The following is a 12,559-nucleotide window of genomic DNA, read 5'->3' on the forward strand; positions in this document are numbered from 1 at the left end:
GTATCTATGGCTGTGTGTGTGTGTGTGTGAGCATTCACTTCTCCTGATGACTGAAGAGTCACATGCACCTCGTCGGGTAATATATTTAAAGTATTCTAAATGTGTATATTTATTTGGGAGGTTTATTTTTTTATGCCATTACATATTTTTTCATTTCACAAGTAATTATATTTAATTATTCTACGTGTTATAGACGTCTAGATATCTATGGGTAGATCTCACAGAATCATCCCAAAATAATGTATATGCATGCATAAAGAAAACAAAGCTTTTTTAGAACCATTTAAAAGGTTCTTTTTACATTGTGCCATTGTTATTATTCAGCACAAAATTAATTTAGTAAATGTGCTTTATAAATTTAAGTAATACTTTTTTTGCACATAATAATAATGAAGATATATATATTTTTTGCATTATAGTACTGAGAAATAAGAAAAGCATGTAGTAATGTATCAAAAAAGAAAGAAGAAAAAAAAAAAAAAAAAGTGTAATTCTAAAATATTTTTATACAAGTTATTTTTTATGTGCAACTTTATTTTATTTATTATTTTTATCATGTTAAAATTCCTCCAAGATATTTCCATACATTAAAATATATTAAAGGTCCCAAAACAGGCTTTGTTTGCTTTATGCAAAATATGTTTATCAGTTTGATTTGGGGTGAAAAAAATACCCATGTTTCATGAGTTTCTCCCATACATTAATTTAATTTGAGAATTTTTGTTTTAAGCATCAGGATCGTATTCTTAACAGGGTCTTGCTTCTCAAGCTTTACACTTCTAATGGCTATTTAATGACTGTCCGTGGTGTGCCAAAACAGCAATTGCTCTCCATTTGTTAACTGTTGCTTTGATTAATCTGGGGAGCATTTTCCAAAAGCAATAAACTCGCAAGTTACCAACAGAATTAAGTGGAACTTGTGACCACAGTTAGCGGACGATGCTTTTGGGAAACGTACCCCTCGACCGTGTGCAAAGAACTGAACCCCACCGTGACGATAAATCCCATTTCTGAGAGAAGATTTGTATTGGAGATGTTTTGCAGGGTTATCTATCTGCTTTACTGCTAAAGTACAAGCCAGATTAGTGCCTTGGCCGAATACACACCGCATGCAACTCATAGCGTCCTAAAGAAGGTGGCTACAGATTTTCACATGCACTACATCAAGGACCAAATATCAGTTTCTGTAAGACTTAAAGAGCTCTGCTGACACATGAGTTGCGCCTCACTATGTGAATGAAGTCCATTGGTGTGGCGATGTAAAGGTCCCAGTGCAGCTTGCTCAGTATGACTCGCTCCATGCGAAGAATCTCAGCTGTTGAGAACTTGCATCTGCTTTGCTCCAGCAAGTCTTTAACCGATGCAATCACCTGTTCACCAACAAAAACAGATGAATAAACGTGCTGGAATGGTTAAACAGTGTGTGGGGAGTCTCTGTTGTTGTTGTTACACTTGGGTATATCTTGCCTCATCTTCCTCGTTGATCTTTGCAGCGAGGATCAGAGAGGTGATGGCCATGCATTTGAGATATTTCAGCTGAGTCTGCAAAGAGAGAGGACTTCGATTCTGCGCCCTACATCATTTCTAGTGGTGTAAAAGGTAGTATCGGTTTCACTTACTTTGACTGCTGCAAGCAGGCTGTTCAGAACACAGACTCCCAAAGCAAACGTCTCGGAGGAAAACTGGAAAAGGCCGCTCATTTCACGCAGCCACACGATCGTCTCGTGGTACTGAGACGGGCTGATGTCTGAACCCTGAGAGCACAGGAAACATGGCACATTTGTGTTCACAGCATGCTCTTTCTGGTCAATCTGGTTGAGTACAGACATCTGCTTGGTTAAGGAGGTTCAGAAGCGTTATGTTCCCACCTGAATGCAACCGTTCTTAAGGACTGGGGCCCTCCAGAGACGCATTTCTCTTGCAAGGGTGTCGAGCAGCAGTGTGCCCAGCCGCTGACTCTCTTCATCTCCAGGAGGTTTCATGGCTGTTTTGGAAACTAGTCCTTTCCAATGGAAGTATGCCTGACAAAATAAATGCAGTTTAGTGCTTTTATCCAAAGTGACCTATTTGAGTCTTTCTGCAGTGCTTTAATCAAGGTGTTCTTATAAAGATTGATCCTCCAAGCTTCTAGTGCATTTCCTCTTCTTTGAGATCCTTATGCTTTGGTGCATGCAATGCAAAACCAACATTAGGCCTACATTACAGTTTTTAAAATCACTGTCTGCATTATTAATCATAATTCGTGTTGGTGTTTACTAAAATGAAGAAATGCGTGATTTGAACTGCATCAGGAAGCAGAAAGTATCATTAGTGAGACTAAACGCGCGCGAGAGATATGGGCGGGTTCGATCTGCATCAACTTGTAAACAAAGGCATGTAAAGTTTTCCCACAAAAATTACCTTCGAATAAGAAACACGGCTTCCGTCGTTGGCGTCCACTGCACAAATGTGCAATAAATATCATTCCCCCATGTCTGGAGAAAAAGAGGCGCACTGCTTAACTCACACAACAACGAAACACATTTAAAAATGTTTCACTTAAAAACAAAAGAAGCTCAAAAAAGACTGTGAGGTGTAAAACAAGTTAAACACATCCACCGGAGCACGGAATGCCAGATTCGACTCACCTTTAGAGGACATAAGAAAAGAAAAGTCGCGCAAAGCGTCAACAGTTCAGACTCTCAATCTGTTTTTGAACCCGCTTGACTCCGCCCCGTATTTGAACCAACGTTGTTAGCACCTCCCATAAATGTGACGTCAGAATTGATTAGCCCACGCCCACACACTCGTCACCCACGTACCGAACTGTGTTAGTGGGTCGCACATACGGGTTCTTTTATATGAAATGGTCGGTTTATTATCATAGTTTATTACATCATGATGTCTTTGAATATACAGAGACTAATGAGTGCAGTTATAAAAATGCTGAAGTGTGTCTTTAAGGGGTAGAGTTACGGTGTAGTAATTTAGAACATTAAAGGCTATGATATAAAACACGAGGGTGTGTTATTTTCTATTGTTTTAGAAACAGGACTATTCTGTAGGAATTACTATACAAAACATATTATAAAATCAAGTCTGTATACAAAGAATGGAATGAGAAAGTGTATTCGGTTTATTTTAGCTGTGGATAGCCATGTATTTTAGGGGCTGAGTATTAAAAGGCAATTATTATTATCTAGAGATTACAGTTATTTGTTTATTTAATAAAAGCACAATCCAGATTTCAGGTTCTCTTGTTGTCTATTTCAGTGTTTCTACTGACATCTACTGGACAAATGCAAAGACCTCGGGTCATTTAGTCTCTATTTATATATATATATATATATATATATATATATATATATATATATATATATATATATATATATATATATATATATATATATATATATATATATATATATAGTTGAAAACGTGTTTATAGAGAACATAAAAGTGGAAATTCATATGCAAAGGAAAAGAGCTAGGGGTTTAAAGATGCTCAAACAATACACAGCAATTGTTGTAAAATAATAATAATAAAAAACAAAACAAAAAAACAACAATAATGACATTTAAAACCAATAATTAAAAAAATAAGTAAAGATTACATAACAATAAACATAATTTTCAAACAAAACATAAAAAATAAACATGCACATTTAAAAAAAAAACACCATAAAGTAAGTAAGTGTTAAAAATAAAATATAAATAATTACATTGGCCCCACTTTTAAACATTTTCCATTAAGGACAAAAAGCACAGCGTCCCTTCTTACATGATGAACTGGTTGCACAAACCTGCTAGAATGGAGAAAGTGTGTGTGTTTGCTGCAAGCGTGTGTCTGTCTCAGACGGCTCTGGATTGGTTGAAGACGTGATGCTGCTGGAGCTCACATCCTTTCTTTGATTTGAGAGGGGCACAGAGTCATCATGGCATCAGAAAAACGTAAGTACACATTCATTGCTTTTTAAAATATCGAGCGTGCATTTAATCGTGCAGCAGTGATACCAATATCTGACCTTCATGTACAAAGATTGCACATCAAGTTTTACATTTATGTAATAATGCATAAAGATGCCAAAAAAAAAACATTTCTGTTGTTTCATTGTACCATAAAACCCTGATTTATTTATTTTCACAGCAGCATAACATCCGATTCAAAGTTCTGATAGGTGTCAGTGTAGAACATAGTCTTTTAATAACTTTTAGTAATAACACTTGTGTTTAATGACTTATACTTAACATGCATGCGATATCTTATTCATATTTATTAATAAGGTATAATATATGCAGCTTTATGAAATGTTTGTTGATGACTTTAAGTGTGTTTTTCTAATTGTTGTCTCGTGTGCTGATGTTTTAGGGTGTTGATTCAGAAGGGCGACATGAATATGAGCCGCAGAAGAAAGCCACCCGGTCTCTTCAAATCTGAAAACACACGAAAGCCGCAGAAAGACAGCTTGCTTGCCCTTCGAGTCATCTTTCTGGATGATAGCGAGCATGTTTTTGAAATGGAGGTGAAATAATTCTGCTTTAATTAAAGTTTGCACCATCTGAGAGTGATTTAAAGTCATTTTTTCACTTCATTTTCAAAAAGCATGCATTATTTTTCTTATTTTATGCCATATGTGCTGAGGGGCATTTATTGCATCTTTTGAGTGGGACGTTGGACAATAAGTCATGCAAGTGTGTTTGTGTGTGTGTGTGTGTGTGTTTCTGGTGAGTGGTCTAGAATAGCAGGACAGTTTGGCTTAAGGGTTTGCAAGAGAAAATGTATGTCAGCATCCCAATTTTTCTGTGCACGCTTGAGCTTTTGACCAAAAGGCCTTGCCCATTTTATTAATATTAAAGAAGAAACCTTTTATTTCCCTTACTTCTCATATAACTGGCTGATATCATGGATGAGTTGACATCTGACTTGTGTTTTTCATTCGAAAAGCATTTGATTTTTTTATAGCAAAGGGTGCTGGGAAAGGATTTCTTCAATGTAGTATGTGGACACCTAAAACTTGTGGAAAGTGAATATTTTGGGCTTGAATTTCGACATCATTGTGGCAGTTATGTAAGTTATATCTGTTAAATATGTATTTCTAATTTAGTATTAATGACATGTTAATCTTTCTATGAGCTGAAGTCATTTTTTTTTTCATAGGTTTGGTTAGAGCTGCTTAAGCCTCTTGCAAAACAGATTAAAAGTAAGTATGTAAACATTAAAATCATAACTCAAAGTAGACTATTAATAGTTGCTTCCAATAATGTTTTGCCAGTAGTATATTTATGTTAATTTATATGATATTATACTCAGATTTTAGTCCTGTTTGCCATCTCATTTAGGCATATTTGGTGCTTTATTTAAAATGAAATCCAAAACTCATTTACTAATAATCTTGTGGATTATTTGTATTTATATACAACAAATACTTTTGCATGGATAATTTCCATTGGATTCACAGTTATGCAGATGTTTTTGATCTTCACCTCGTTCTTAAGTTAAATGTTCTTGTATGTTCTTATATTTTTTATGAACTGTTGCAGTGTTTATTGTGATTTGTCCATGCATATAATTTTTATTCGCCCTTAAATGAACAGTTCCTCCAAAAATGAACATTTGCATGATAATGTACTCGGAAATATAGATGAGTTTGTTTCTTCATCAGATTTGGAGAAATGTAGCATTGCATCAGTGTCACATCAGTGGATGCTCTGCAGTGAATGGGTGCCGTCAGAATGAGAGTCTGATAAAAACATCACAATAATCCACAGCACTCCAGTTAACGATTAACATTGTGTGAAGGTAAAAGTTGATAAACAACCAAAAACGATATTCCCTTCCTCTTAAAACAGGAAAGAATGATCTGACTTTCCGCTTCATCGTGAAGTTCTTCCCTCCGGACCCAGGACAACTGCAGAAAGAGCTAACCAGGTGCAGCTCAGCCCCTCACACACTACATCAGACAGCACAGCGGCTCATAACGGCACATGAACATCTCTGGCCTGGTCTCTCACAGGTATCTGTTTGCGCTGCAGATCAAACAGGATCTGTCTAACGGCAGTCTGACGTGTAATGACAACAGCGCCGCTCTGCTGGTCTCCTATCTTCTGCAGGGTATGTGCTTTCTCGTGCCGCTTGTGTTTGATTGAACTAATGTGACTGAAGTATTGTCTGCGTGTTTCTGCAGCAGAGATTGGCGACTATGTAGAAGAGCTGGACAAACAGCATCTGAACAACAAGAGGTACACTCCAAACCAAGAGTGCCTCCACAAAAAGATCACGCGCTTCCACAGGAGACACAGGTAATGTTAAATTAATAATCAGTCATAGTGCTTCAATGAGTCACAAATGCCACGTACGCTCACAATTCAAAGAGAGTTTACTTGATGCAGTGTAAGGTAGTCATAGTGTACGCTGTAATGTGTATACAGTATAATGCAATATATTTCGTTACATCTGAAATTGTTTGCTTATCATGTGTTTTAAATGCATATTTTGTGTGCAACAATGAATGATAAGAATTATAATGCATTATAAGTGTGGTTAGAGTTATTAATGACATCATTGAGTGACGTGCATTATAAGAAAAGATTAATGCATTAAAATACTTTTATAGTGCATTTTATATAAAGGCTACAAATCAAGTTTTTTATCAATATTATGAAATGTATTTAAATATAGTTTGTCATGACAAGAGTGTTACTAATAAATATTTTTCAGTTATGTTTATGGTTTGGTTCAGTGTTTTTTATTTTATTTTATTTTTTTAATTATTGTGATACCATTATGGTTTTTATTTATATTTTGAACATACAAAATATAGTTTGTATTTTTAGAATTTCCATTTTCAGTTTATATTTAAAATTTTACTATTTTTTTTTAAATTTTTAATATATATATATATATATATATATTTATTTATTCATATGCAAATAAACATTTCAGTGTTTTAGTTATTTTGATACATAATTTTAGAAAATTTTACACTGAAATAAAATATATGTTGCCTTGAAATAAAAATGTTGCCTTGAAATAAAAAGTTTTGTTAACACTTTAGAATAGGGAACACTATTAACTATGAATTTTCCTTCAATAAATTCCTTATTTGCTGCTTATTAATAGTTAGAGGTAGTTGTTCAGTTTAGTTATTGGGTAGGATTAGGGATGTAGAATAAGGCATTAATATGTGCTTAATTAGTATTAATGAGTGGCTAATATTCTAGTAATATGCATGCTAATAAGCAACTGTTCATAGTGAGAATTGGTGTCTTTATGCAGCAAGCACAGATGTCGACACTGACAACAAGATGATATGTTTTTGATGATTTCTGAAGGATCTCTTAAAAAGACTCAGTAAACACCCCAGATGTGTTTTCTCTGTGCTGTAGAGGTCAATCCCCAGCCGAAGCGGACGGTCAGTTGCTTGAAGTGGCCCGTAAGCTGGACATGTACGGCATCCGGCCTCACGCCGCCAGCGACGGAGAAGACATGAAAATCAATTTAGCCGTCACTCACTCTGGAGTGCTGGTTTTTCAGGTAGAGATCGTGTCATTTCTGATAAAGCCAGGTTATGCATTAGCAGCTGTAACACTGCTGTCTTTCGTGTTTTAGGGAAATACTAAAATAAACACGTTCAGCTGGGCCAATATTCGTAAACTCAGCTTCAAGAGAAAACACTTTTTGATCAAACTTCATGCAACAATAGCGGTAATTATTTTGCTCATCCTCTAAAGAATGGCATTTTGAAATAAATGTAAAAATACCCATGTCCCTTGTTTATGTGACACGAGGAAGACATCTGAGAAATGGATTGGCGTCATTGTGTCTGTTCAGGAGTCTGATAAGGACACCGTTGAGTTTTCCATGTCCAGTCGTGATGTCTGCAAGGCCTTCTGGAAGATGTGTGTGGAATACCATGCCTTCTTCCGACTCTCTGAGGAACCGAAGGGCAAGCAGAAATCACTTCTCTACAGCAAGGGATCTTGCTTTAGATACAGGTAGATATATTGTAAAAAAACAACACAGTTTTACAGAATATTGCTATTTAATGTTGTTCTGGTGTGCTGCTCTGCAAAGGCAAAATTCAGTGGAAACTGATGTCAAAATGGATGTAGAAGAGGGTGCAACAACATACAAGAAGTTCTTAAGGGTCATCGCAGGTATTTTGTACCTTTAGTGTTCCCAGTAAAGATCATGATCTTTGAGGTGCTGCATGTATGTAATATTTTGGCTGCACTGAAGCATAAAATACCTGCAGATATTAAGAAAACATGCTAACTTAGCTGTTTACTCCACTTTGAAATGTGTGTTTAGTGTCGGAATGTTGGGTTTGGTTTTGGTCTATCTGACTCCGCCCACTGCCAATTTAACCAATGGGATTTTGAGACCCCGGGTTGCCAGTTACGGGGAAAACACAACTAATACAGCCAAGGAAGCCAGCAAATTAACTGGATCAGAGATCGCAGATTCTACCTGATAACCATCTAAAAAGCTTGATGACCAGAGGAATATTAAAACAGATAAATCAACTTAGTGTAAGGTTTGTCGATCCTGTTGCGTGTCCTCAATCTGGCAACCCACGTGAGCATCGAGTTTGAGGAGAGAGAAACAATACTCTCCAATATTTTGGAATATGGACTGCAGTACCAATTTCAACCGCTAGCTGTCAACATTACATACTGTATGGAATTATATTTGCTTCAAAAAAAACTTTTTCAGAAACTATCAAAAATATGCCATTACAAAAGAAGAAAAACACAATGAAAATGAAAAAAAAAGAACAAAATTTACAAATTGCACAAATTGCACAAATTTAACAGGCTCTTTAAATATGCTTCATTCTTTGTTAATGTTTTTCAAAGATTCGTTTTCACTAGTCGTGGATCATGAATGCTTTGCCACAGATTTCGCTTACGCTTTGCAGCTTTTCGTTTGATGTTTTGACACAAACTTCTCGTGGGTTTGCTGAAGCCACGCCCACCTAGCTTGACGGCGGTGACAGGAGGAGCAATCCACCTTTCACTGAAGTGCCACGCCCTTAATTATGCAGAACTTTAAGGCTTAATATAATTAAATGGATGAGTTATGAAAAAATTCAACCCCCTCACAGTTGTCATGAAGGGCAAAATTAGCTATATTGACCAAAATATTTTTTTGCACCAGGCTGTAAACATGTTTTTTTTCTGCTATAAAGTTGGGTATTTTAACATGGGGAGTCTATGGGACTCTTTACAGACTGAGACGATCAAAGGTCAAATATTATTTACATATTTAGTAATACAAAGCATGACGTATTCGATACAAATCAACGCGAGAGCTTTACAATATGCGCGCCACTGAGTGACGTCTGTACTTCCAGTCCAGAGAGCACCTGTCCATCAAAAGCTCACTATCTAATCAGAGTAAATTACTGTTAACCCCGTCCCTACGAGAAGTTTGTGTCAAAACACCAAATGAAAAACTGCGAAGCATAAGCGAAATCTGTGGCAATGCATTTAGAATCCACGATTAGTGAAAACGAATCTTTGAAAAACATTAACAAAGAATGAAGCATAATTGAAAAGCCTGTTAAATTTGAGTTCATTTTTTTAATTTTCATTGTGTTTTTCTTGTTTTGTAATGGCACATTTTTTATATTTTCTGAAAAAGTTACATTCAGTTTTATAAAGTTACGTTCATTTTTTTTGAGCAAATATAATTCCATAATACTGCACCTTTAAAATTCTAAACCATACCAATTTTTAAGCTGTTGTTCCTGTAACACACTGATCAGTTAAAATGGCTAAAATGCTGCATTATGCATGTATTATGACAGTTTTTTTGAGGAAACACATTTGTTTGTGCATCTGCACATGACTCTAATCAAGATAATGATAATGTACACTTACATTAAAATACAGTTTAATTTTTTTTATTTTTAGTTTTGACATTTTTTGGTCTTTAATTTTATAGATTTTGCAGTCATTTGCACAAGCTTGACCAAAATTATTTAGCAAATGATCTCCCTATCATGATTACACACCAAACCAACAGAAATGACAAGACTATGACCAGTTCTTTTGATATTTACAAATATCAGTGCTGCTCGTGTTTTCCTTTTATCCATCATCCCCCATCAGACTGATCAATATCTATCTATCTATCTATCTATCTATCTATCTATCTATCTATCTATCTATCTATCTATCTATCTTTCTATCTATCTATCTATCTATCAACAGTGGAAGAACTCAGAAGCAGCTTTTGGACTTAGCGAAGAAATCTGAGAAGAACAACTTACCTTTTCAGAGGTGAGAAATGACTAGAAACAGTTTAAAATAGCTGATATTTCCGTGAAAGATGACCGTATGTAAAATACTGAGTTGTTCTGTTTCCTTCAGGAAGTACTGTAGAGACTACTATGATACACGACAATGCAGATCCTCGCCTGACCTACTGACCGATGTTTCCAAGCAGGTACAGACAGTACTGTATATTCTTAAGCTGGAGGCTGCTACTTACTTTCTGACATGCCGACTATATGCTATGATATCTTAGCATGCTTCTAATGATGATCATCCATTATGCCAAGATATCAGAAATTACACTTTTTGAGACCGGTTGGTGTTTTTAGATGCAAAGATGTGTTCTGTGTGAACAGCCCCTTTAAAATCTGCACCTGTTTAAGTAATCTTGGGATTGGATTTGAATCAATTGGTTTCTAATCAGTGCATCAATATGTTGTAGAGTAATTTTTATAGCTGACGGAACAGAGATTGTTTGCGTTGACTGGACCGTGTGTGTGTGTGTGTGTGTGTGTGTGCGCTCTTGTTTTTGTATCATATCAGGACACAACTCTGTATAATGTCATGGGTATGACACAGGTATTACAAGGAGAGGGTGACTTATGAGGACATAACCCATGTCCTCATTTTTCAAAACGCTTATAAATCATACAGAATGAGTTTTTTTGAGAAAGTAAAAATGCACAAAGTTTCCTGTGAGGGTTAGAGTTAGGTGTAGGGTTGGTGAAGGACCATAGAATATACAGTTTGTACAGTATAAAAACCATTACACCTATGGGATGAACACACTTTTCACAAAAACAAACGTGTGTGTTTGTGTGTGTGTTGCAGGCATACGAGCAGCAGTCGTGTGGGTTTCCTCACGCAGGAAGTGGCCGGCGCAGTCAGTCGGCGGTGGAGGTTCTCGTCTCCTCTGAGCTGGAGGATTCTCAGGCGTCTTCTCTTCGGCCCTTCAGCTCTGAGGTGGACCCAGGGCCCAGTGCACAGCGGGAGCACAGGAACAACCGGAGAGCCCGGTGCAGATGCTGTGCTTCACAGCGCGGCCGCTTGAACAGACGCCAGCTGGTGCTGCTTTACCCAAGCCAGCCTCACGCTTGCCTGCATCCTCTGTTGCCCGTGTGCCCGGCGTTCCCTCTGGGTCACTCCTGCGCTCCGGTCCTGCTCCCGTGCTGCAGCCACACGGCTCATGAGATGCTGCCGGCGACGACATGCTTCCTGGACGATGCCTTGCGCTCTTCTAGCTTCTCTGGATCGGTGTACGCCTCTCCGGCGCTTACACATTGGCAACGGTACGCCGGGATTGGATGGCCTCCGGTGCTCGGAGCAGCATCTGGGTTTTACGCACCGGGAAGCTTTGGAGACCGAGATCAGGAAGAGTTAGGCCACTTCAGTGACGACTGCAGCTACCAATCGGGACTTCCTCGCCGGTCATACAGCCAGTCCGATGTCAAGCTGTTGTGTCAGCCGGCAGAGTTTCGCCCACTGGGTCACTATCCTCAGCTGTCTCGACGGGAAGCCCTTACGCGGCCGACTTTCTTACCACTGCATTCAGCTCGACCGACAGACGGCAGCAGGTCAGAACTGAGCCACAGCGACTCTGATCCGGATGTGGTTTGTTCGTTCTACTGTCCTGGGATCAGCAGACTGGTGCGCTCCACGCCTCTGGCCCGCATGCGCATCTCCTCCGGAAGCTTACAGCTGGACGAAGACGAGCGTTCGTTTAGTAATGAAGGAACATCATCTGCGACAGCTGTTAAAGTCAAACACAAGTCCTGAGAATAAAACCGTAAACTCATTCAGTAGCCATCATAACGGCATATGAAATAATAGTCTAAAAAATCTAATATGTATATATATATATATATATATATTATATATAAAAAGTTTATTGACCCTTTAGATGCAGTGCTCAAATAAAAATATTAAGATTTTGCATATGTGTTTTTCTTTTTGAGTATTATATTTGTGACCTTTGACCAGAAAACCAGTCATAAGGGTAAATTACGAAATTGAGATTGATACACAATCTGAAAAAAATAAAATAAATAAATAATCTTTCCATTGATTTATGGTTTATTAGGAGGACAATATTTAGCGGAGATACAACTATTTGAAAACCTGGAATCTGAGGGAGCGAAAAAAAAACAAATATTGAGAAAATCATCTTTGAATTTGTCCAAATGAAGTTCTTAGAAATGCATATTACTGAAAAAAATTAAGTTTTTATATATTTACGGAAGGAAATTTACAAAACATCTTCATGTAACATGATCTTTACTCTATATCCTATTGGTTTTTG

General features: G+C 37.2%; 1 protein-coding gene across 1 annotated transcript; it reads left to right on the forward strand.

Moving 5' to 3' along the window:
- The first annotated feature begins 3,913 nt into the window (after positions 1–3,913).
- On the forward strand, positions 3,914–12,086 carry frmd7 (FERM domain containing 7). The gene is made up of 13 exons (XM_026234321.1): positions 3,914–3,930; positions 4,349–4,502; positions 4,943–5,047; positions 5,138–5,180; positions 5,830–5,908; positions 5,994–6,091; positions 6,165–6,279; positions 7,366–7,513; positions 7,589–7,684; positions 7,811–7,974; positions 10,198–10,266; positions 10,357–10,432; positions 11,092–12,086. The coding sequence occupies exons 2-13, from the start codon at positions 4,371–4,373 to the stop codon at positions 12,034–12,036; spliced, it is 2,070 nt and encodes a 689-aa protein (XP_026090106.1). The 5' UTR covers positions 3,914–3,930; positions 4,349–4,370; the 3' UTR covers positions 12,037–12,086.
- The last annotated feature ends 473 nt before the right edge of the window (positions 12,087–12,559 follow it).

The sequence above is a fragment of the Carassius auratus genome, chromosome 46, assembly GCF_003368295.1.
Source record: "Carassius auratus strain Wakin chromosome 46, ASM336829v1, whole genome shotgun sequence".
NCBI lineage: Eukaryota > Metazoa > Chordata > Actinopteri > Cypriniformes > Cyprinidae > Carassius > Carassius auratus.

What these genes read in the sequence shown, in the direction of transcription:
- frmd7 (XM_026234321.1), top strand. Translation starts at nt 4,371, where the DNA reads ATGAATATGAGCCGCAGAAGAAAGCCACCCGGTCTCTTCAAATCTGAA. An exon ending in GACATCATTGTGGCAGTTAT is followed by an intron (nt 5,048 to 5,137) that starts GTAAGTTATATC and finishes TTTTTTTCATAG; the next exon opens with GTTTGGTTAGAGCTGCTTAA. An exon ending in AACAACTTACCTTTTCAGAG is followed by an intron (nt 10,267 to 10,356) that starts GTGAGAAATGAC and finishes TGTTTCCTTCAG; the next exon opens with GAAGTACTGTAGAGACTACT.